Genomic DNA, 15,259 nt, shown 5'->3' on the forward strand with positions numbered 1-15,259 from the left:
ACATGATGACAAACTCTTGCTGGCTGACTGGCATTATCAAAACAATGTCTCTGTATCTCAAATACGTAAATAAAAAGCAGAAGGAAAGGGGAAGGGGAAATACCAAGAACTAAATTCCCTTTTTTGGTCTATATTTTAAGATAATTCTTATTTAATTGTGTGTTTTCATGACCTATGACTCACCTCTCTTTAAATATCTCTTTCTTTCATTGATATCCAGACCATAATACATTTCTTCCTTTTAGCATAAATTGTCATGACTTTAGTATTTGAAGCTGAGCTTTCACAGAACTGGCCAAAGACAAGACACTCAGTTAGGAGAAAAAAACAAGAGAAGGAAATACTGATCATTTTAGAACTGGAAAGACATATCAGTACTAGAAAAAAATGGCTTCACATCTTAAATTTCATGGCAGGAATTTGAGCGGATGGTGAAAAATCACCTCAAGATAGGGTAATTTGGGAGTTTTACTTAGACTTTCTGGGAAGATCCCAGAAGTTGAAGACATGAGGAGAGCAGAAGTGAGAATAGAAGATGACTCAGTTGCTGCTGTGGGAGAAAAACCCGAGTAATTAAGGCTATTACCTTCTCTGTAAGGATAGATGACTATGATTCCCCTTCCATTCACACTTCTCAAGCTGCTCTTAGATGTCCCTTTGCCTTTAAGTGTTGAATTTAGAGATCATTTAATCCGAAACTCAAGATTTGTCTCAGTCCTGAGAAAATCTGAGAAATAACCATGGACCTTGCTCTCTTTTGAAATATCCTTCTTGCCTGGAGAATCCCCATGGACAGAGAAGCCTGGTGGGCTACAGTCCATAAGGTTCCAAAGAGTCAGACACTTAGGTGACTTAGCACTCACTGGGAAAAATGATTGAGAGTTACATACTTTGGGCATTATCTCCTACCTTGATATGTTAACTGCTCTTGGACATTATGCTTCACTCTATAACTTGGATGTCAGTTTTATAAAAAGGCAAATCATTTTCCTTAATAGATGTGTCAATTAACTAGTTTTAACAGAATTTCAAAACTGGAAGCCATAGCTAAAAATCATTTCCTTCCCTGCCAGCTCACACACACATCACATATTCTGGTGACTTCAATGAAAGCACATACATGTTTATAAATCTTCTTGTGCACTAGCTTATAGAGCCGTTTTAAAATGTATTGTATTTTCTCTTAAGCTTTCACCTTGAGGTACAATTATTAAGTGGATTTCTTGCCCTTACAAAGAAAAGTAAGCACATTAAACACCTCCCTGTAATGTTAAAATGCTGGACATTAAATTAAATTAAATATTTGTCCTATAGCACTGTTAGCTGAATAGGTTATGAATCATCTATGTTTGTGGAATACATTGCTCTGAATTATAATTTTGCCAAATGCACCCTGTAAAGAACAAAGTATAAAGAACACTGAGGCTTAAAATCTTGAATACTGAACCACCTCTGTAGACTTTGCAATATTGGTACTGCATCCATAATCATGTCTTAGTGAAATGTTATATAGAACTTTATTTAAAATGTCTGTTCCAAAAAAATTTGGTTAAATACACTGCATTTAAAATTGACTAATAATACCTGATAGCATCCAAATATTTTTTTATGTTGGTTTATTTGACTTAAAAGTTACAGAGGATCTTGTGTATTTACTCTGCCAGACAGTGGTCCTTTTGCATTTAAGCAAGATGGTATTTACCCATATCTGTGTAAATTTTGATTAAGTCTTCTGGATCCTGGGACCTCAATTACCTCACCTGTCATATGATACAGTTACGCTGGCCTGGTGTGTTTCCTAACTATGCTGAAAAGATTTGAAGTATCTAAACGAGGAAGTGAAACTTCAGGCTGCTTTATCAAACTTCAGTAAAAGCAGCCCCACCTGTTTCAGTTTATTAATTACCTTTCACAGTAATTTATTACTCATCAACTATTCATGATTTGATGTACTCATTAGTCAAGTGTATTGTGTGCTTACTAATGTGTCTGTCTATTCTAGTCATATAGCAGAAAATAAAACAAACACACATTTCTGCCCTCATTGAGCTTTCAAGCTATCATGTTATATGGTGATAGAGTTGATGAAACATGAAAAAAATGAAACATGAAAGGAAGATAAAGAGTATTGTGGCTGGGGGTTGAAATTTTAAACAGTTATTCATGGAAAACTTCAATGAGACAGTAACATTTGAACAAATACCTTGAAAAAGATGATGGAGTAAGCTACACTAATAACTCGGTTAAAGAGTATCAAGGATTAGAAATAGCGAGTACAAAGTCCCCATTGTGAGAATATGGTAGGTGGTTTGAATGGATCAAATGGGGAAATAGGAAACTGGACTTCAGAGTAAGCCTACATTAGAAAAAAAAACTTTGTATTTAAATAAAGAATGAAAACTCTTCATCTCAATTGCTTGTAAGTCCCTAAGAAACATTAAAATGATAAGATTCATGTTACATAATCAATGAGACATTATTCAGTGTTATTAATCTTTTTTTGCTAATTAATATCATTCCTAAAAATTCAGTCCTTAGGGATAATAAATTTATGCAAGAATTTCTTCTTAGTGTTTTTCTGTAAACTCAAGTATCTTAATTATTTTACGGAAAAATGGTATAGATAACCTAGGCCTAGTTAATATTTAATTAATTCAGTTTTCCAGAAGTCCATTAAATCCATGATGATTTGGTTTAGAAAATCAAAAATACATTATTTTCAATTTCTATAGTCATTATTTGTTCTCTTCAAATTCCTGAATGAAATTATAATAAATCATAATCGCTAGCAGACTTATGCTTCGAGTAGAAAATGGCAATCCACTCCAGTATTCTTGCCTGGAAAATTTCATGGGCAGAAGAGGACTGGCACGGTACAATCCATGGGCTGCAAAGAGTCGGCGTGACTGAGGGACTGAGCACAGCAGACATACGATAGAGCAAGTAGAGAAAAGTTTGGAGAATTTTTGGAGAGGTAATCACATTGAAACTTCTTTTGAGGTATCAAAAATTTGAATAATCACACTCTTAGTCACTTTCCAATTACCCAAAACTGAAAGAATGAAATGTTTCAGTTAAAAGTTGAAAACACATAAAGACCTTGGAAGAGAAACTCTCAACCTATAGGATGAACTCAGACTGTTATAATTTTTGAGGAAATTTTACGCACCTAGTGAAATCACTAATGAAATATGAGTGTTCAATACACTAAGAGTTTTGGCATCTGTTTTATAGTTACGGTATATATTTCATAGTCAAAGAGCTTACTAGATTCTTTCTCCATTTCTCATGTAGAAGACAGGAAGGAAATGACTAAGTGGATTTCTGCTTTGATTGAAAAAGCTGTGAATTTCTTTTTGTACCCAGACACTGAGTGATCCACAGTCTGAAATAAGAACTTAGTGTTTACCATAGACTTTGAAAGTTTTTGCCCTCCTGAGCTCCAGTGATGCAGCTTTATTAGCTAATGTTATTGAAGATGTGAGTTGCAAAATTTTATTTAAGTGATGACTTATATTACTATTAATCAAAATTAAACAATAAAATTCAATAGAAAATTTTATAGAAGGACAGATACCCTTCTGTTTCCCAGTCCATGTCTAGAGTCATTTTAGGCATCATTGACTTAAAAACCTTTAGGGTCCAGAAATGAAACAGAGCTTTGTCTTATACCTGTGTGAACCCTGTGCTTCTTTAAAATAATTATATCTTTCTAGACTTAATATAAATACCACTTATCATTTCAGTCTAATCTATTTCAGTCTCTCATCAATGCGTTAGACAAGGCCCTTGTCCATTCACTGGAGAACTTCACTAGTTAGGCTTCTGTTCTCAGCACAGCTCTTTCTGTTTTCTTCTCACTGATGACAAATAATTTCTTCCACTCTCTTCTCCCTGTAGATTAAGTTTCTCAGCTTATATTTCAAGGTTTTCACTATGGTAACTAGGACTTGACTCATTCTCTTTGCCTTTCCTAAATCTTAGTCTGCCTAGATGTAATATTGTATGTGATACTAAGAAATATAATATTTGGTCTTGACTCCTGGCACACAGCTCCTAAAACTCTTGGGATTTCCTAAATAAGGAGAGGGAAAAGGGAATCTTTTGCTATTTTAATGAGGTGACTTTGGAAAGCCCTAGGTCACCTAAGTATTGTTCTTGGTTGCCAGGAGATCTGACTCTGTGATTAAAGTGTGAGACCTTTAGTCCCACTCTGGACCTCCTGGGTGGGGAGTGGGACTTGACAGTGAGTTCAACCACCAATGGCCAAGAATGTAATCAACGGTGCTTATGTAATGAAGCTTCTATAAAAACTTGAAAGGACTGGGTTCCAAGAGCTTCTGGGTTGGTAAACAGGTGGATATTTGGGGAGAGAGGCCTGCTTAGAGAGCAAGGAAGCTCTTCTCTCCTTCCCACACAACTTGCCCTAGGCATTTCTTCTGTCTGCTTAAGACTATAACCAGGCTGATACTGTCAGAATTGAGTTGAATTGTAGAACATTTAGCTAGTGTCCAAGAATTCCTTGGTGATGTGTGAAAAAAACCCCACACTTTGGAATTGGTACCAAAACATATTAGTCTGATCATTGAAGACACAGTGGAAACACTTTTCATCTCTATTTTTCACTCTTCCTGTTAAGTTTGTTTCAGGGTTTCTGTTCTAGAAAGAACTCTTTCTCATTAAGTATCCTTCTTCATACTTACATACTTACAGAGTACTCTAAGTATTTGCAAAGTATTGGCCAGAAATGTGCACTCATTGTTGGGGAGGTTGGGGTGGGGACAAAGTGAGTCAGATTTGTGGTATGTTCTTGAATTGCATACACCTTTTGTTAAAAACTAGGAAGGCACACAAAACACTGTGACAAAGGTAGTAAGTAAAGAGCATCCCCAGTCTCCAAAACTATCTTTGGGAAATTTCATCTGCAGTGGGAAACTGTTTACATTGATCAAAGAAAAAATCACCTCAACTTTTTAAATGCTCACATGCCCCACATAGCTGTATTGTCACATACTGATGGGTTAGTACAGATGGGGCAAAAGTTCCTGACCTGAGCCTCTGGGATCCTGAGAACTGATCTCAACAGATTCTAAACTGAAAATTTGTCTACTGTGCTGTTATTGCTTTCAGCATACTGTCCTGACTGATGATGAATTCTTTTATACTGGATATGCAAAATGCTTCTCATGTTTCAGGTAACAAGAAATATGTTTTTCTCTGGCTGAACATTATTCATTTTATTTCCTGCAATAAGAAGTACCCATTATGATGCTCTGATGCATGACTAAACTGGTAAATATCATTGGAATACTGTTTTCTAGGTTGTAACAAAAGCAATTGTGATCCAGATGCACCGGAAAAGGTCTTCTGTTAAGAACTAGGTAAAGTGGTTCCAACTCTCCATTCCTTAGATTGTGAAGGACAAATACTCTACTACATTGTTTTGTGGAACTTACATTTCAAGCTTCTTTCCAATTCTGAGCTCTTACTTATGCTAAATTACTAGAAATCTTTCCTCAAGGGAAATGTATTTGAGAGTAGGAGGCTTTATTAAAGCTTTGGGACTATAAAGGAGTTTATACTTAATCAACACCCCCCTCAAGCAAAAAAAGTCAAATTTATTGTTACACATTTCTGATAAATGAAGTGGATAGTGATAAGCAAGTAAATAGAAATGAAGCTCTAACATCAAAATGCCTTGAGTAGAATTGTGGCATTACCATTACTATGAATCATGGATGGTTGTGTGACCTTGGGAAAGTTACTTCATGTCTCTGGGCTTCAGTTTCTTCATGAGTAAAATGAATACAATATTAGCACCTCCCTCATAGGGTTTTTTGAGCGGGGATTATTCCACTAATTCATATAAATTGTTTAGAATAGCCTAACAAAGAGTAAGTGTTCAATAACTGTTATTAATGTTATTTATAATATATTTAAAGGTCTTCCACCAATTCAGTTTAGAATTGTGTGGCTTAGTCATTGTCCCTTCTTTTTTTTTTTTTTTTTGTCCCTTCTTTTCTCAACATCGCTGTCTTCACTCCCCTGCCAAATTCTTATTTTTATTATTTTGTAATTTCTCATTTTTTTTATTATGTGATTGAACACAGAGTAGTTTCACCATCACTTTTGTGAACTTAGCTATAGATGACTAATAACTTTTGGAGTTACTGCTCCAAGTGGCATGTTAAGGTATTTTCCTAGGATAGGACAAATTCCTCTCTAAACGGAATACTAGAGCAACTGAGCACTACATACAATCATACTTGTCCTAAATGTAAGTATGTATAGCATGCTCAATTTATAGAATGTATTTTGATCCAATTTAGCTGCACACCTTTGAAGCTGTCACTCTGATGTGTCATCACACTTTGATTATGAGACTGACTTTTGCTCAAGGTCACTCACTTGTGCAGAACAGGAGTTTTAACTAGACTCTGATTGGTCCCTAAAGCCCAAGCTCCTTCTACTGTGCCAAGCCAACTATTTGTGTGATTTCATTTAATCATGAGAGCAATCTCACTATTGTTATCACTTTTTACAAGTTAAGAAACTGAGGCTTAGAGAGGTTGAGTTCATCAAGATCATGCAGCTGATAAATGTCAAAACTCAAATCAAACACTCTGTCTTTTGCAGATCCACTTTTTAACAATTATGCTATATTAACTCTCATTCCAAAATAAAGGGGATCAGATAGAGAGAGATGAGGGGGAGAGGGGTCCAGGTTAAATATGTAGTTAGGATGATTTGTCCTTGTAAAGCTACTTAGAACTGCTGTTAAAAGGGAAACAATTCCCTAAAGGATTTCTACAGGATCCCATTGGAATGCTAGCGATGCAGTCAAACTTAACTCATGAAATACTGAATTAAAATGCGTTTGGCTTATAGCATTTGCCTTCTTGTAGGGCCATAGGTGAAAATGAAATGTTCATTTTAAAACCAGGAGGGAGAAACTACTTATTTAGAGAGAAGAAATATAAGAACTCTAGAATAATGTGAATGTAATGTAAGGACAGAACCAGGAAGACAAGACCGGCAGCCTTTATCATAAAAATCACAGCGGAAGACGGAGCTTAGAGATTTCAGAATGAAAAGAAAAAGAATTCAAAGACTTGTGTGTGCACACGCGGCCGTGCTCCCGCTTGTTTTATTATTTCTCCTGCCACCAACTCCCCTCATCCCCATCTAGCTGGTGATTCAATCCTTTTGATGAAAGCGCAGTATGTGAAGATTGCTAGTTGACATTTTCTCTTCTGGAGACTAGCCTCACACAGGGGTGACCCTGTGATGCACGGAATGCTATTCAATGCCTTGGCGAAATGGTTCTGGGACCAAGATTTTATTATGCTTCGTGGATGAGAGTTGTGATCCCACATCCCGGATTTAGAGCCACTAAGGGCTTCGACAGCTCCACCCAGGTGTTCTAGAGGAAAATATTCCTTCATGCTCTCTGCCTGATCTGAAAGCAACACAGCTTCCTAATGTTCCGCCTGGGAGGTGGTTTAATCTTTAGAAACTGCCGGAGAAGCCTGTCCATCTGCCGGGATGCCTGGCTTTCTGAAACGGAAAAGAAGCTTGGCTGTTAGAGTAACTTGACGATTTCGGTTTGTAACTTAAAGTCGCCGCTTAATTAAAAATAAAAAGACACACGCTCTGGCTTTTGCAGATATTGGGAAAATCTGTGTGACGAAGTATGGATTTAGAAATTCCTGATTTAATTTCCCACCCCCCCCGGGAAAGAGCAAATATTTTTAATTTGCAACTGGGCAGTCGACCCAAGTGATCTGCCTGCAAAAGGTGTGTGCGAGAAAGGCACGTGGGCGGGGGGGGTGGGTAGAAGGAAGACTCAGCCTAATGAGTTGCTCCCCCCACCCCGCCAATCAGTAGCTGTTCATTTTAACTTCTCGGAGTCAAGTTCTCACCCTAGCTACCTCCTCCAGCCCCTTCCTCCCTCTTTTGCTCCCCCGCCCCCAACTTGGACCCAAAGTGAGAGTCCCTGGCGAAGTCCGTACCCCCACCTCCCTGCCCTGCTACTCGCTTTACAGAACAAGCAAGCTGCGATAACACGGCCGAAAAGTCCCTGAGGAATGAGCCAGTGAACAGGCATCTGGGGGCAAAAAAGGGCAATCTGCACCGCTGCGAAGCTGCGTGGGCAGTGTTAAGTGAGAGGAGGTCTGAACAGAGCTCTGGTAACGTCACTGCAAGTGGCGGTCTCGGAGGCCCTGCAGAGAGCCGGCTGCTTCTGGGGCCGCTTCCTATTGGCGGGCGTGGCCCCGGGGCGGAGCCACTAAAGGACCCCGCCCACTTGGGGCTCCGGGACGCGGCGCGCGCGACTTCCCAGAGGAGTTCCAGATCCCTCCTCGGTCTGGGACTTGGTCCTGCAGCGCCTCTAGGCTGCGGATCCGGCTCCTACCACCTGCGCTTGGCTCTACCTCCTGCGAAGCGGGGAGCTGAGAGGAGAGAGGGAGGAGGCGAAGGGAGGAGGAGAGCGGCAGCTTACACACGCCTTCCAGTCCCTCCACTCAGAGCAGCCCCGAGACCGCCGCTGGCGCCGCTGCCGCTGCTATCGCTGCCGCCGCCGCCACCTGAGGAGACCGCCTGGACCTGTCGCCCCTCGGTTGCCACCCCCGGCAGTTCTTTCCTAACACCGGGCTTTTTATGCACACTGCCACTACCATTATTATTCTTCCAAGAGAAGGAAAACAACAGACCCGCTAAAAAGAACCACGTATACCTTTACGAATTACTCAAGTGTCTTCCGGGAAGACAGGGTCGCCGGCCCCGGGAGGAGCGGCCAAAGAGGCCGAGGGCGGGTGTGGAAGCGGAGGCGGGAGGAGTTGGGCCACTGCGTGGTGGAAAGTTGCGGGCGGCGGAGACGGGAAGGTGCAGCACCACAGCCCAGAGGGCAGTGTGTCAGGGAGAAGCCTCTGCCCCCAGCGTCCGGAGCGCGAGCGCGCGGGGCCGGGACGACGCCCCCTCCTGCGGCGCGGGCTCAGCCGGTGGTCCCCGAGGAGGAGGAATATGGCTTCGAAGGCGGCCCCCTCCTGCCGTCTGGTCTTCTGCCTCTTGATCTCCGCTGCTGTCCTTAGGCCAGGTAAGAACAGGGGCCTCGGAGCAGCCCCAGGGCGGCCTGGACCGGGGGGCAGCTTCCTAGGTCCCCGGCCTCGCGCCCCCCCACCCCCGTGGGCGGCGCGCACAGGCGGATGGGGGAGGCAGGGGACCGGTGGTGCGGGCACACAGCTGGCCCTGGGTTCCCTCACCTGTGCCGCATGTTTGAGTTCGATCGGTTGGCTCAAGTTGGGGCAGCGACTGGGAGCACTGGATGAATCTCCAGGAAGTTTGGGTGCGGCTGGGGTCGGGGCTTCAGGGGGCCCGCAGGCGAGATTCGTCTGGTTCTCTCCCCTTCCCCCCTACGGCTCCCTCCTGGGTGGCGAGCTCTCGCCCTCTGACAACCCCTCGGGTATCAAAGTCCACGTCACTGCGCTCTGGGCAGTTTTCCTTTAGCTTAGCTCTCAGAGGCAATAACTCGCACTTTTTCGTGATAAATCCCCTGTAACTTCCCCTGGGTGAGAGGCGAAGAATTCCTCTTTGGAACCGCTGAAAAGCTCCGGCCGCGGCTTGGAAGCCCCTTCCTCCATTGTCTGGGTGGGTTGTGAGGGTGGGGGGTGACGGCGGGCAAAGGACGCAGCCTGGACTGGAATCCGCAGCCAGGTCTGTGCTCCCTTAGCGAGAGGCTGAGGATTGGTCAGGACCTGTGATCCGACCTCAGTTTTCAGTTCTGTATTGAGACTCATAAGGAAAAAAAAAAAAAAAACAACCAACAACTGATATATCTCGCCTGGGAATCCCTTTCCTCACCCTTAGGGACGTCCCCTGGCGCTGTCATCCTCGAGACCCGCTGGGTGGCTGACAGGAGTTGATCCTCACAGGGCGTTCCGCGTGCTCGCAGTCGCTTGACAGAGCAGCAGGTTAATTTTTTCCCTTGATTTGAGGATTTAGGGGGGCATTCTTTTCTCCCTTTGAAGTTTTGATCTGTAGCCCCTCCTAGACAGTTGAAGATAAAACTCCTACTTCCTGTTATTCCGGCTTCTGTTTGTCCTCTTGCTCCTTGCTTAAGTTTTTATCAAAGGAAAACTCACTTGCTTTTCGCATCTTTTATTTCTGCACATACCTTTAGTTGTTGGCAAGCTCAGGTCAAAGCAGAGGTTTGAAAGCCTCTGGATCCCTCCCAGGAAAGGGGGGAAGAGTGAGTCTAGGGGTTAGAGCCTGAAGATCCTTGGTGTTGGTGAACTGCCACCGCTGTGTGTTAGTGGTGGTGGTACGCAGGAGGTGGGTGCCCTCCCGAGATCTGGTCTCTTTTAAAGTTACATTTCTAGTTGAGGTAATGAGCTCACCTGCTGTTCTGAGGCAAGAGAAAGAGGGGTCTGTGACAGATCGCCGGCTCTGGGGCTTGGAGTGTGAAGAGAGAGTTGAACCGGATTGAAAGCTGGTGGGGTGGGGCGAGAACACCCGAGAAGAAGGAAGGGGAGACCCCCGCCTTGGGTCAGACACTGTACAGATCTCACTTTTTCCAGATCCCAGTGTCCGATGTGGGAAGGAAGGGCACTCACTCAGGAGCCGAGGGGAGAGGAGGAAGTGTGAGGGTGCTGTAGTTTGTAAAATGCAAAGATCCATACACCTACAGTTGGTTTTAACCCCCTCGCCACCTTAAGAGTGTAGTCTCACCTACACCCCCCATCCCCAGACCACACGCACACGCCGTTTCCTTTTCAGTGCTGGAATTTATTTTCAGTTGGGCCACCTCGGAGGACAGGTTTTTCCGCACTTGTAACTGCTAAAAAGGGAGAGTTTCCTCTTTCGGATCTTGGGGCGACTCTTTTGGCGCGGCAAGCTCTCGTTTCTCTCCGACACCCCAACTGCGCGCTTCCAGCCAGCCCGGGAGGATTCCCTTACCGTTGCCTACCCGCGACTGATCTGCGGGTCTGTCGGAAGGCTCTAACCCGCAGATCGGTGCTTTCCTTGAATTTACCCGGCTGACGTATGCTCCAGATTCTCTCTACGGCATGTGTGTTTTGAAAGAAAGGATTATGACACTAAAACCGCCATGTCCAGACTCTGGACGCAAGTCTTGGACTGCAAGCGCGCCTCCTTCGGATCCCTCAGCACAGCAGAGTCGTGTGGGGATGCAGTGCCTATAGCTGGCTTAGGCAAAGGGACTAACTGACTGCCCCGCGTGCAGCCCTTCATTTCCGGAGCCGTTTTGACAGTGTGTTTAGACCTAGAGTTTGTGAAACTGCCCCTGCAGGTCTTTCCATCTATAGTCACTATATAGCATTGAAATCAATATATTGTAGGCATGGTATGTAGTCTGTTTTGAAGGCAGGAGGAGAATTATCTATGAACCACGGAAAATGAATTCGGCGATAAAGGCGATGAAATATGTGCTCAGCATCTGAGGGAGAAAGAATCTCATTATTCTCGTAGAAAGAGCGTCAGCCTGTGGTGACATTTTGTATTGCTTTTAAAAAGGCTTTCCTTGGTTATTTACAGGAAGGTGGGGTCCTGTAGTTAACTATTTGTTCTCTTGGGTCATCTGTGTGCACTCCTCTCTGCAATGTTTCTGAATTGCTCACTGATATAAGGTTCATTCCAAAACATAAGCACCCTTGAAGCTCCCCCCCGCCGCCCCCGTGAAATATTATGTTCGGAATGCATCTGTTTATCTCAACAGGTCTTGGGAAAAACATCAAATAATGACCTTTCAGACTACCTGATGTGGGACTATTAAAATTTATAATTTCAAAACTGCAAACTTCTTAGAAGCCAGTAATATTGCTGTTTCCTTGATGATTTATTTAATCCAATAGCAATTTATAATTTAATGGGGCACTATTTAAAGTAAACTGCTTTCCTAGGTTTGTTTCAGGACCATTTACCTTCAGGCACTTGAGCAAGTCATTTCACCATCTTGGGCTTCAGTATCCGCATATATAAGGAAAAGGGTGGACTGAGACTCTGCTGAGAGCTCTGCCAGCTCAAAATTCTGTTTCTAATGACCTAAGGTAAAAAGCACATTTAGGCAAGGCAGAGTCATTTTCCAATTGTATTTTTCTAATGCTTTCAGACAGTCTGGACAGACACAATTCCTATAAATGCTATTACTAGAAAAATGTGAGTGGCTCCCAATTGCTAGTTTTCCATCTTTTTTCCTTCTTTTTAAACTCTTATCTTGTGCTTACTCCTCTGGGCCTGAATCAGACTATTAAAAAATGTATAATAGAATTTAATAGAATTAGTCTCCCATTCTCCTGGTAAAAGGGATCCCAACAGTCAGAAAAGGCTTTAGGTCATAAAAAAGCAAAAACAGAAAAACCCTTTACTGCAGCCCATCCCTCTGGAAGACTGGCTGTATTTAAACTTCATATATAGGTCCTAGAATAAAATGTAAGTCATGGTTTATGCTAATATGTTCAAAGTTTTTTATGTATACATTAAAAATGCTCCTAAACAAACTTAATTTGCTTCATAGTTATATGTACAATACAGAAGGAAATAGAATATAATAATGCTTTTGTGTCATTTTGAAATCTGTAGAAATCCCAAATATTTTTATGACTAGATTCTAAACTTTTTCTGACTTTTTAGAAAATGTAAACTAGCTTGTCTTTAAAAATAGCAATTTAGAAGAAAAGCTTCTCTATTGTTGACTTATTAAAAAGAAAAAAAAATCAACAAAAACCTACTCTAAGACTCCTAAAAGTTAACAAAAAATTCTTTATATTGCTATTAGTACTTATGTGTTCAGTTTGTAGCTATGCTGCATAAGAATTTTGTAACCTTGAGAAAGTTATTTTTCTACTCCTTTTTATTTCCCATCTGTAAAATTATCTCCCTGTGCAGTGCATCATTCTGACTTTGGTGAGATTAGTAACTCCCTTGCTCAGCATTTTGAATTTTTCAAGTAAAACATGGTGTATTAAAACCTTTATTATATCTTTAATAGAGTAACACTTTTAAATTTATTTCACTTAATTATCACTTTGACCTTTTTATTAAAAGCAGGCAAAAATGTTTTCTTTTTTTCCCCTTTTACCCTCAAGTTTTCATGACACTAAATACAGGCCTTTGTAAAACCAAGCTCTAAGTCGTCAGCATTACTTAGTGTAAGATGGCAGCTTTTTGTCATATAGTATTTTAAATGCTTTATAATCACCTTGTTTTATTTTCCCAAGCACACCTCTTTTTGTTCTAGTCATCTGTTTCACATAAAACATCATCAAAGTGTTCTAGCTCTCTGGGATAATTCACTCAAGTAGACACATGCAATGTGTATCCCAAATATACAGGAGAGTAACATAGGTGCATCTATGATAAAAGAGTAACTCCGTGCCTGTGTGTATATACAGAAACTTTAATTTCTCTCAAAGTGTTAATTTTATTCTTAATTGTTAGGTTTTCACAAAGGCCTGTTTTATTTCTCACATATGATTTTATATAGCATATTAAGAATTGAGCTAACTTATTGGAATACTAAAGAAAATTTCTTGGGAGTGGTAAGTGATGAATTAATGTTTATTTGATTATTACTTTTGGATATCAGCTCCTTTTTATTTTCAATACAGATTGAAAAAGACCGGAAAAATGTCCATTTATATTTCTCATTACTTTTTTATTAGTGTAGAAGTTTCCTTTTCCTGTGGAGAACAAAGCCAAGACTAAAATATGTCTAAAAAAAGGATATTATCGGCTTTTGATAAGGTTAAATCCTACAGTTATTACAAGTATCCCTATAGTTTTCAAAATATGATCATATATTTATAGTTACTGATATTTTCATCCAGCTAATTTCTCTGTTTAAATAACAAAATTTATGTTCTTTTCCCTGAACGTATTAGACAGAATACCATATATATTTCAGCTAGGAGTAGTTCCAAATGTGCTATAGTATTCAGTAATTGTTTTATGGTAACCTATTATCAGATCCCATTATTGTAGTGTATGTTCCAAGAATGAAATTAGCTTTTAGTGCTTCCTCTTTTATTTATCCAGTCAGTTCCCAATTATCCATTCTATTCAAGGAACAATCAGAGTTGTGCAAAATCCAAAAATTTCTAATCAAAGGATTACATAATTCAACTTTGAGTTGAGGTACTTCGATGAACATGACTATGTCTGACCTTCTAAGAATTCATAGTATTGCAATATAATGAAATTAAATTGTGGGAGAAGTCTAATCAGAAATTAGACAGCTGTCCAGTTTCTGTGGCTTGCTTCCCTGCCTTTTTCCTCCCTAAAACTCTGTTCTCTGTCACTCCATGACCCATACATCATGGTAGATCCAAGACACTCCTGGATTATGCCTGGTTTATTCAATTATTAATGGTACCCTTTCACTCTCACGAGTGCAGTTTGGATGGCAAATTATATGGTCACAATAATTATTAATGACTTGACTGTCTATGTGTCTGTCTTAGAATACTTAAGTTAGAATACTACAGTTAAGGCATTCCTCATCCTGACACATTGCTTATTTCTAACCTTTTAAATTTAAGTATCAGCTACAGTGAAGTATCAATAAGGGGTTATATGTTTCTTTAATGTCAAGTTCAACAGAGATATAAGGTTATGGCTAGAACCCCAGAATATTGCAGTATGTGTGAAACATTAAGGATTTCATGGATTGGAGTGGAAATCAAATCAACCTGAGATGCCAAGAGAGTAGTGGTGTTTGAAATTCACCTGAGAGCTATACTTAGCCATGGAGTTATCTAGGGAAGGCCTATTTCAGTTTGATTCTGAAATCCTTTCTTAGCCAGCTGCACAATTCTCATTCTGTTCTTCTGTAAAGTTTCTCAGTAGCTCCACTGTCAATTTAGATCTAAAAGTAAATTACCAAAGATATCTATACAATTGAAGGAGGGTTTCAAGTCTTTTTGTACATGTGAGCTTCAGTTGTATCAGTTAGATATGGTGACCTGACTTACAACAGCCAACAACATGGCCAGGACAGTCGGTGTCAAGACTGACTATTCCTAATTGGTCACTCACAGGTTGTTTGGTTCATCTGTCTCCGAGGTTCTCAGATACTCAGAAAACTCCCAAAGCAAATGAAGGTAGGAAATGTGAGAGGCTATTATCTAAACTCACAGTTAAAGGGTGCCATAGATTTGTCCTTATTAATGGGATAGATTGAAGGGAGAGGGCATTGGACACTGTGGCTAAAATTCTTATCAGCATATTCTTAAGTACTTTCCCTAAT

At 40.9% G+C, this 15,259-nt stretch overlaps 1 protein-coding gene across 2 annotated transcripts in view; it reads left to right on the top strand.

Annotated features, from left to right (window-relative positions):
* The first annotated feature begins 8,880 nt into the window (after positions 1–8,880).
* Positions 8,881–15,259, top strand: part of ALCAM (activated leukocyte cell adhesion molecule) — a 249,353-nt gene continuing 242,974 nt past the window's right edge. For both annotated transcript variants that reach the window (XM_055417571.2, XM_055417616.2), the window contains exon 1: positions 8,881–9,094. In XM_055417571.2, coding sequence (XP_055273546.1) covers positions 9,022–9,094 — 73 coding nt within the window. In that variant the 5' untranslated portion in view covers positions 8,881–9,021. The remainder of the gene's footprint in view (positions 9,095–15,259) is intronic.

Source organism: Moschus berezovskii, chromosome 1 (genome assembly GCF_049115385.1).
Source record: "Moschus berezovskii isolate FMDL1 chromosome 1, NW_MosBer_1.0, whole genome shotgun sequence".
Taxonomy (NCBI): domain Eukaryota; kingdom Metazoa; phylum Chordata; class Mammalia; order Artiodactyla; family Moschidae; genus Moschus; species Moschus berezovskii.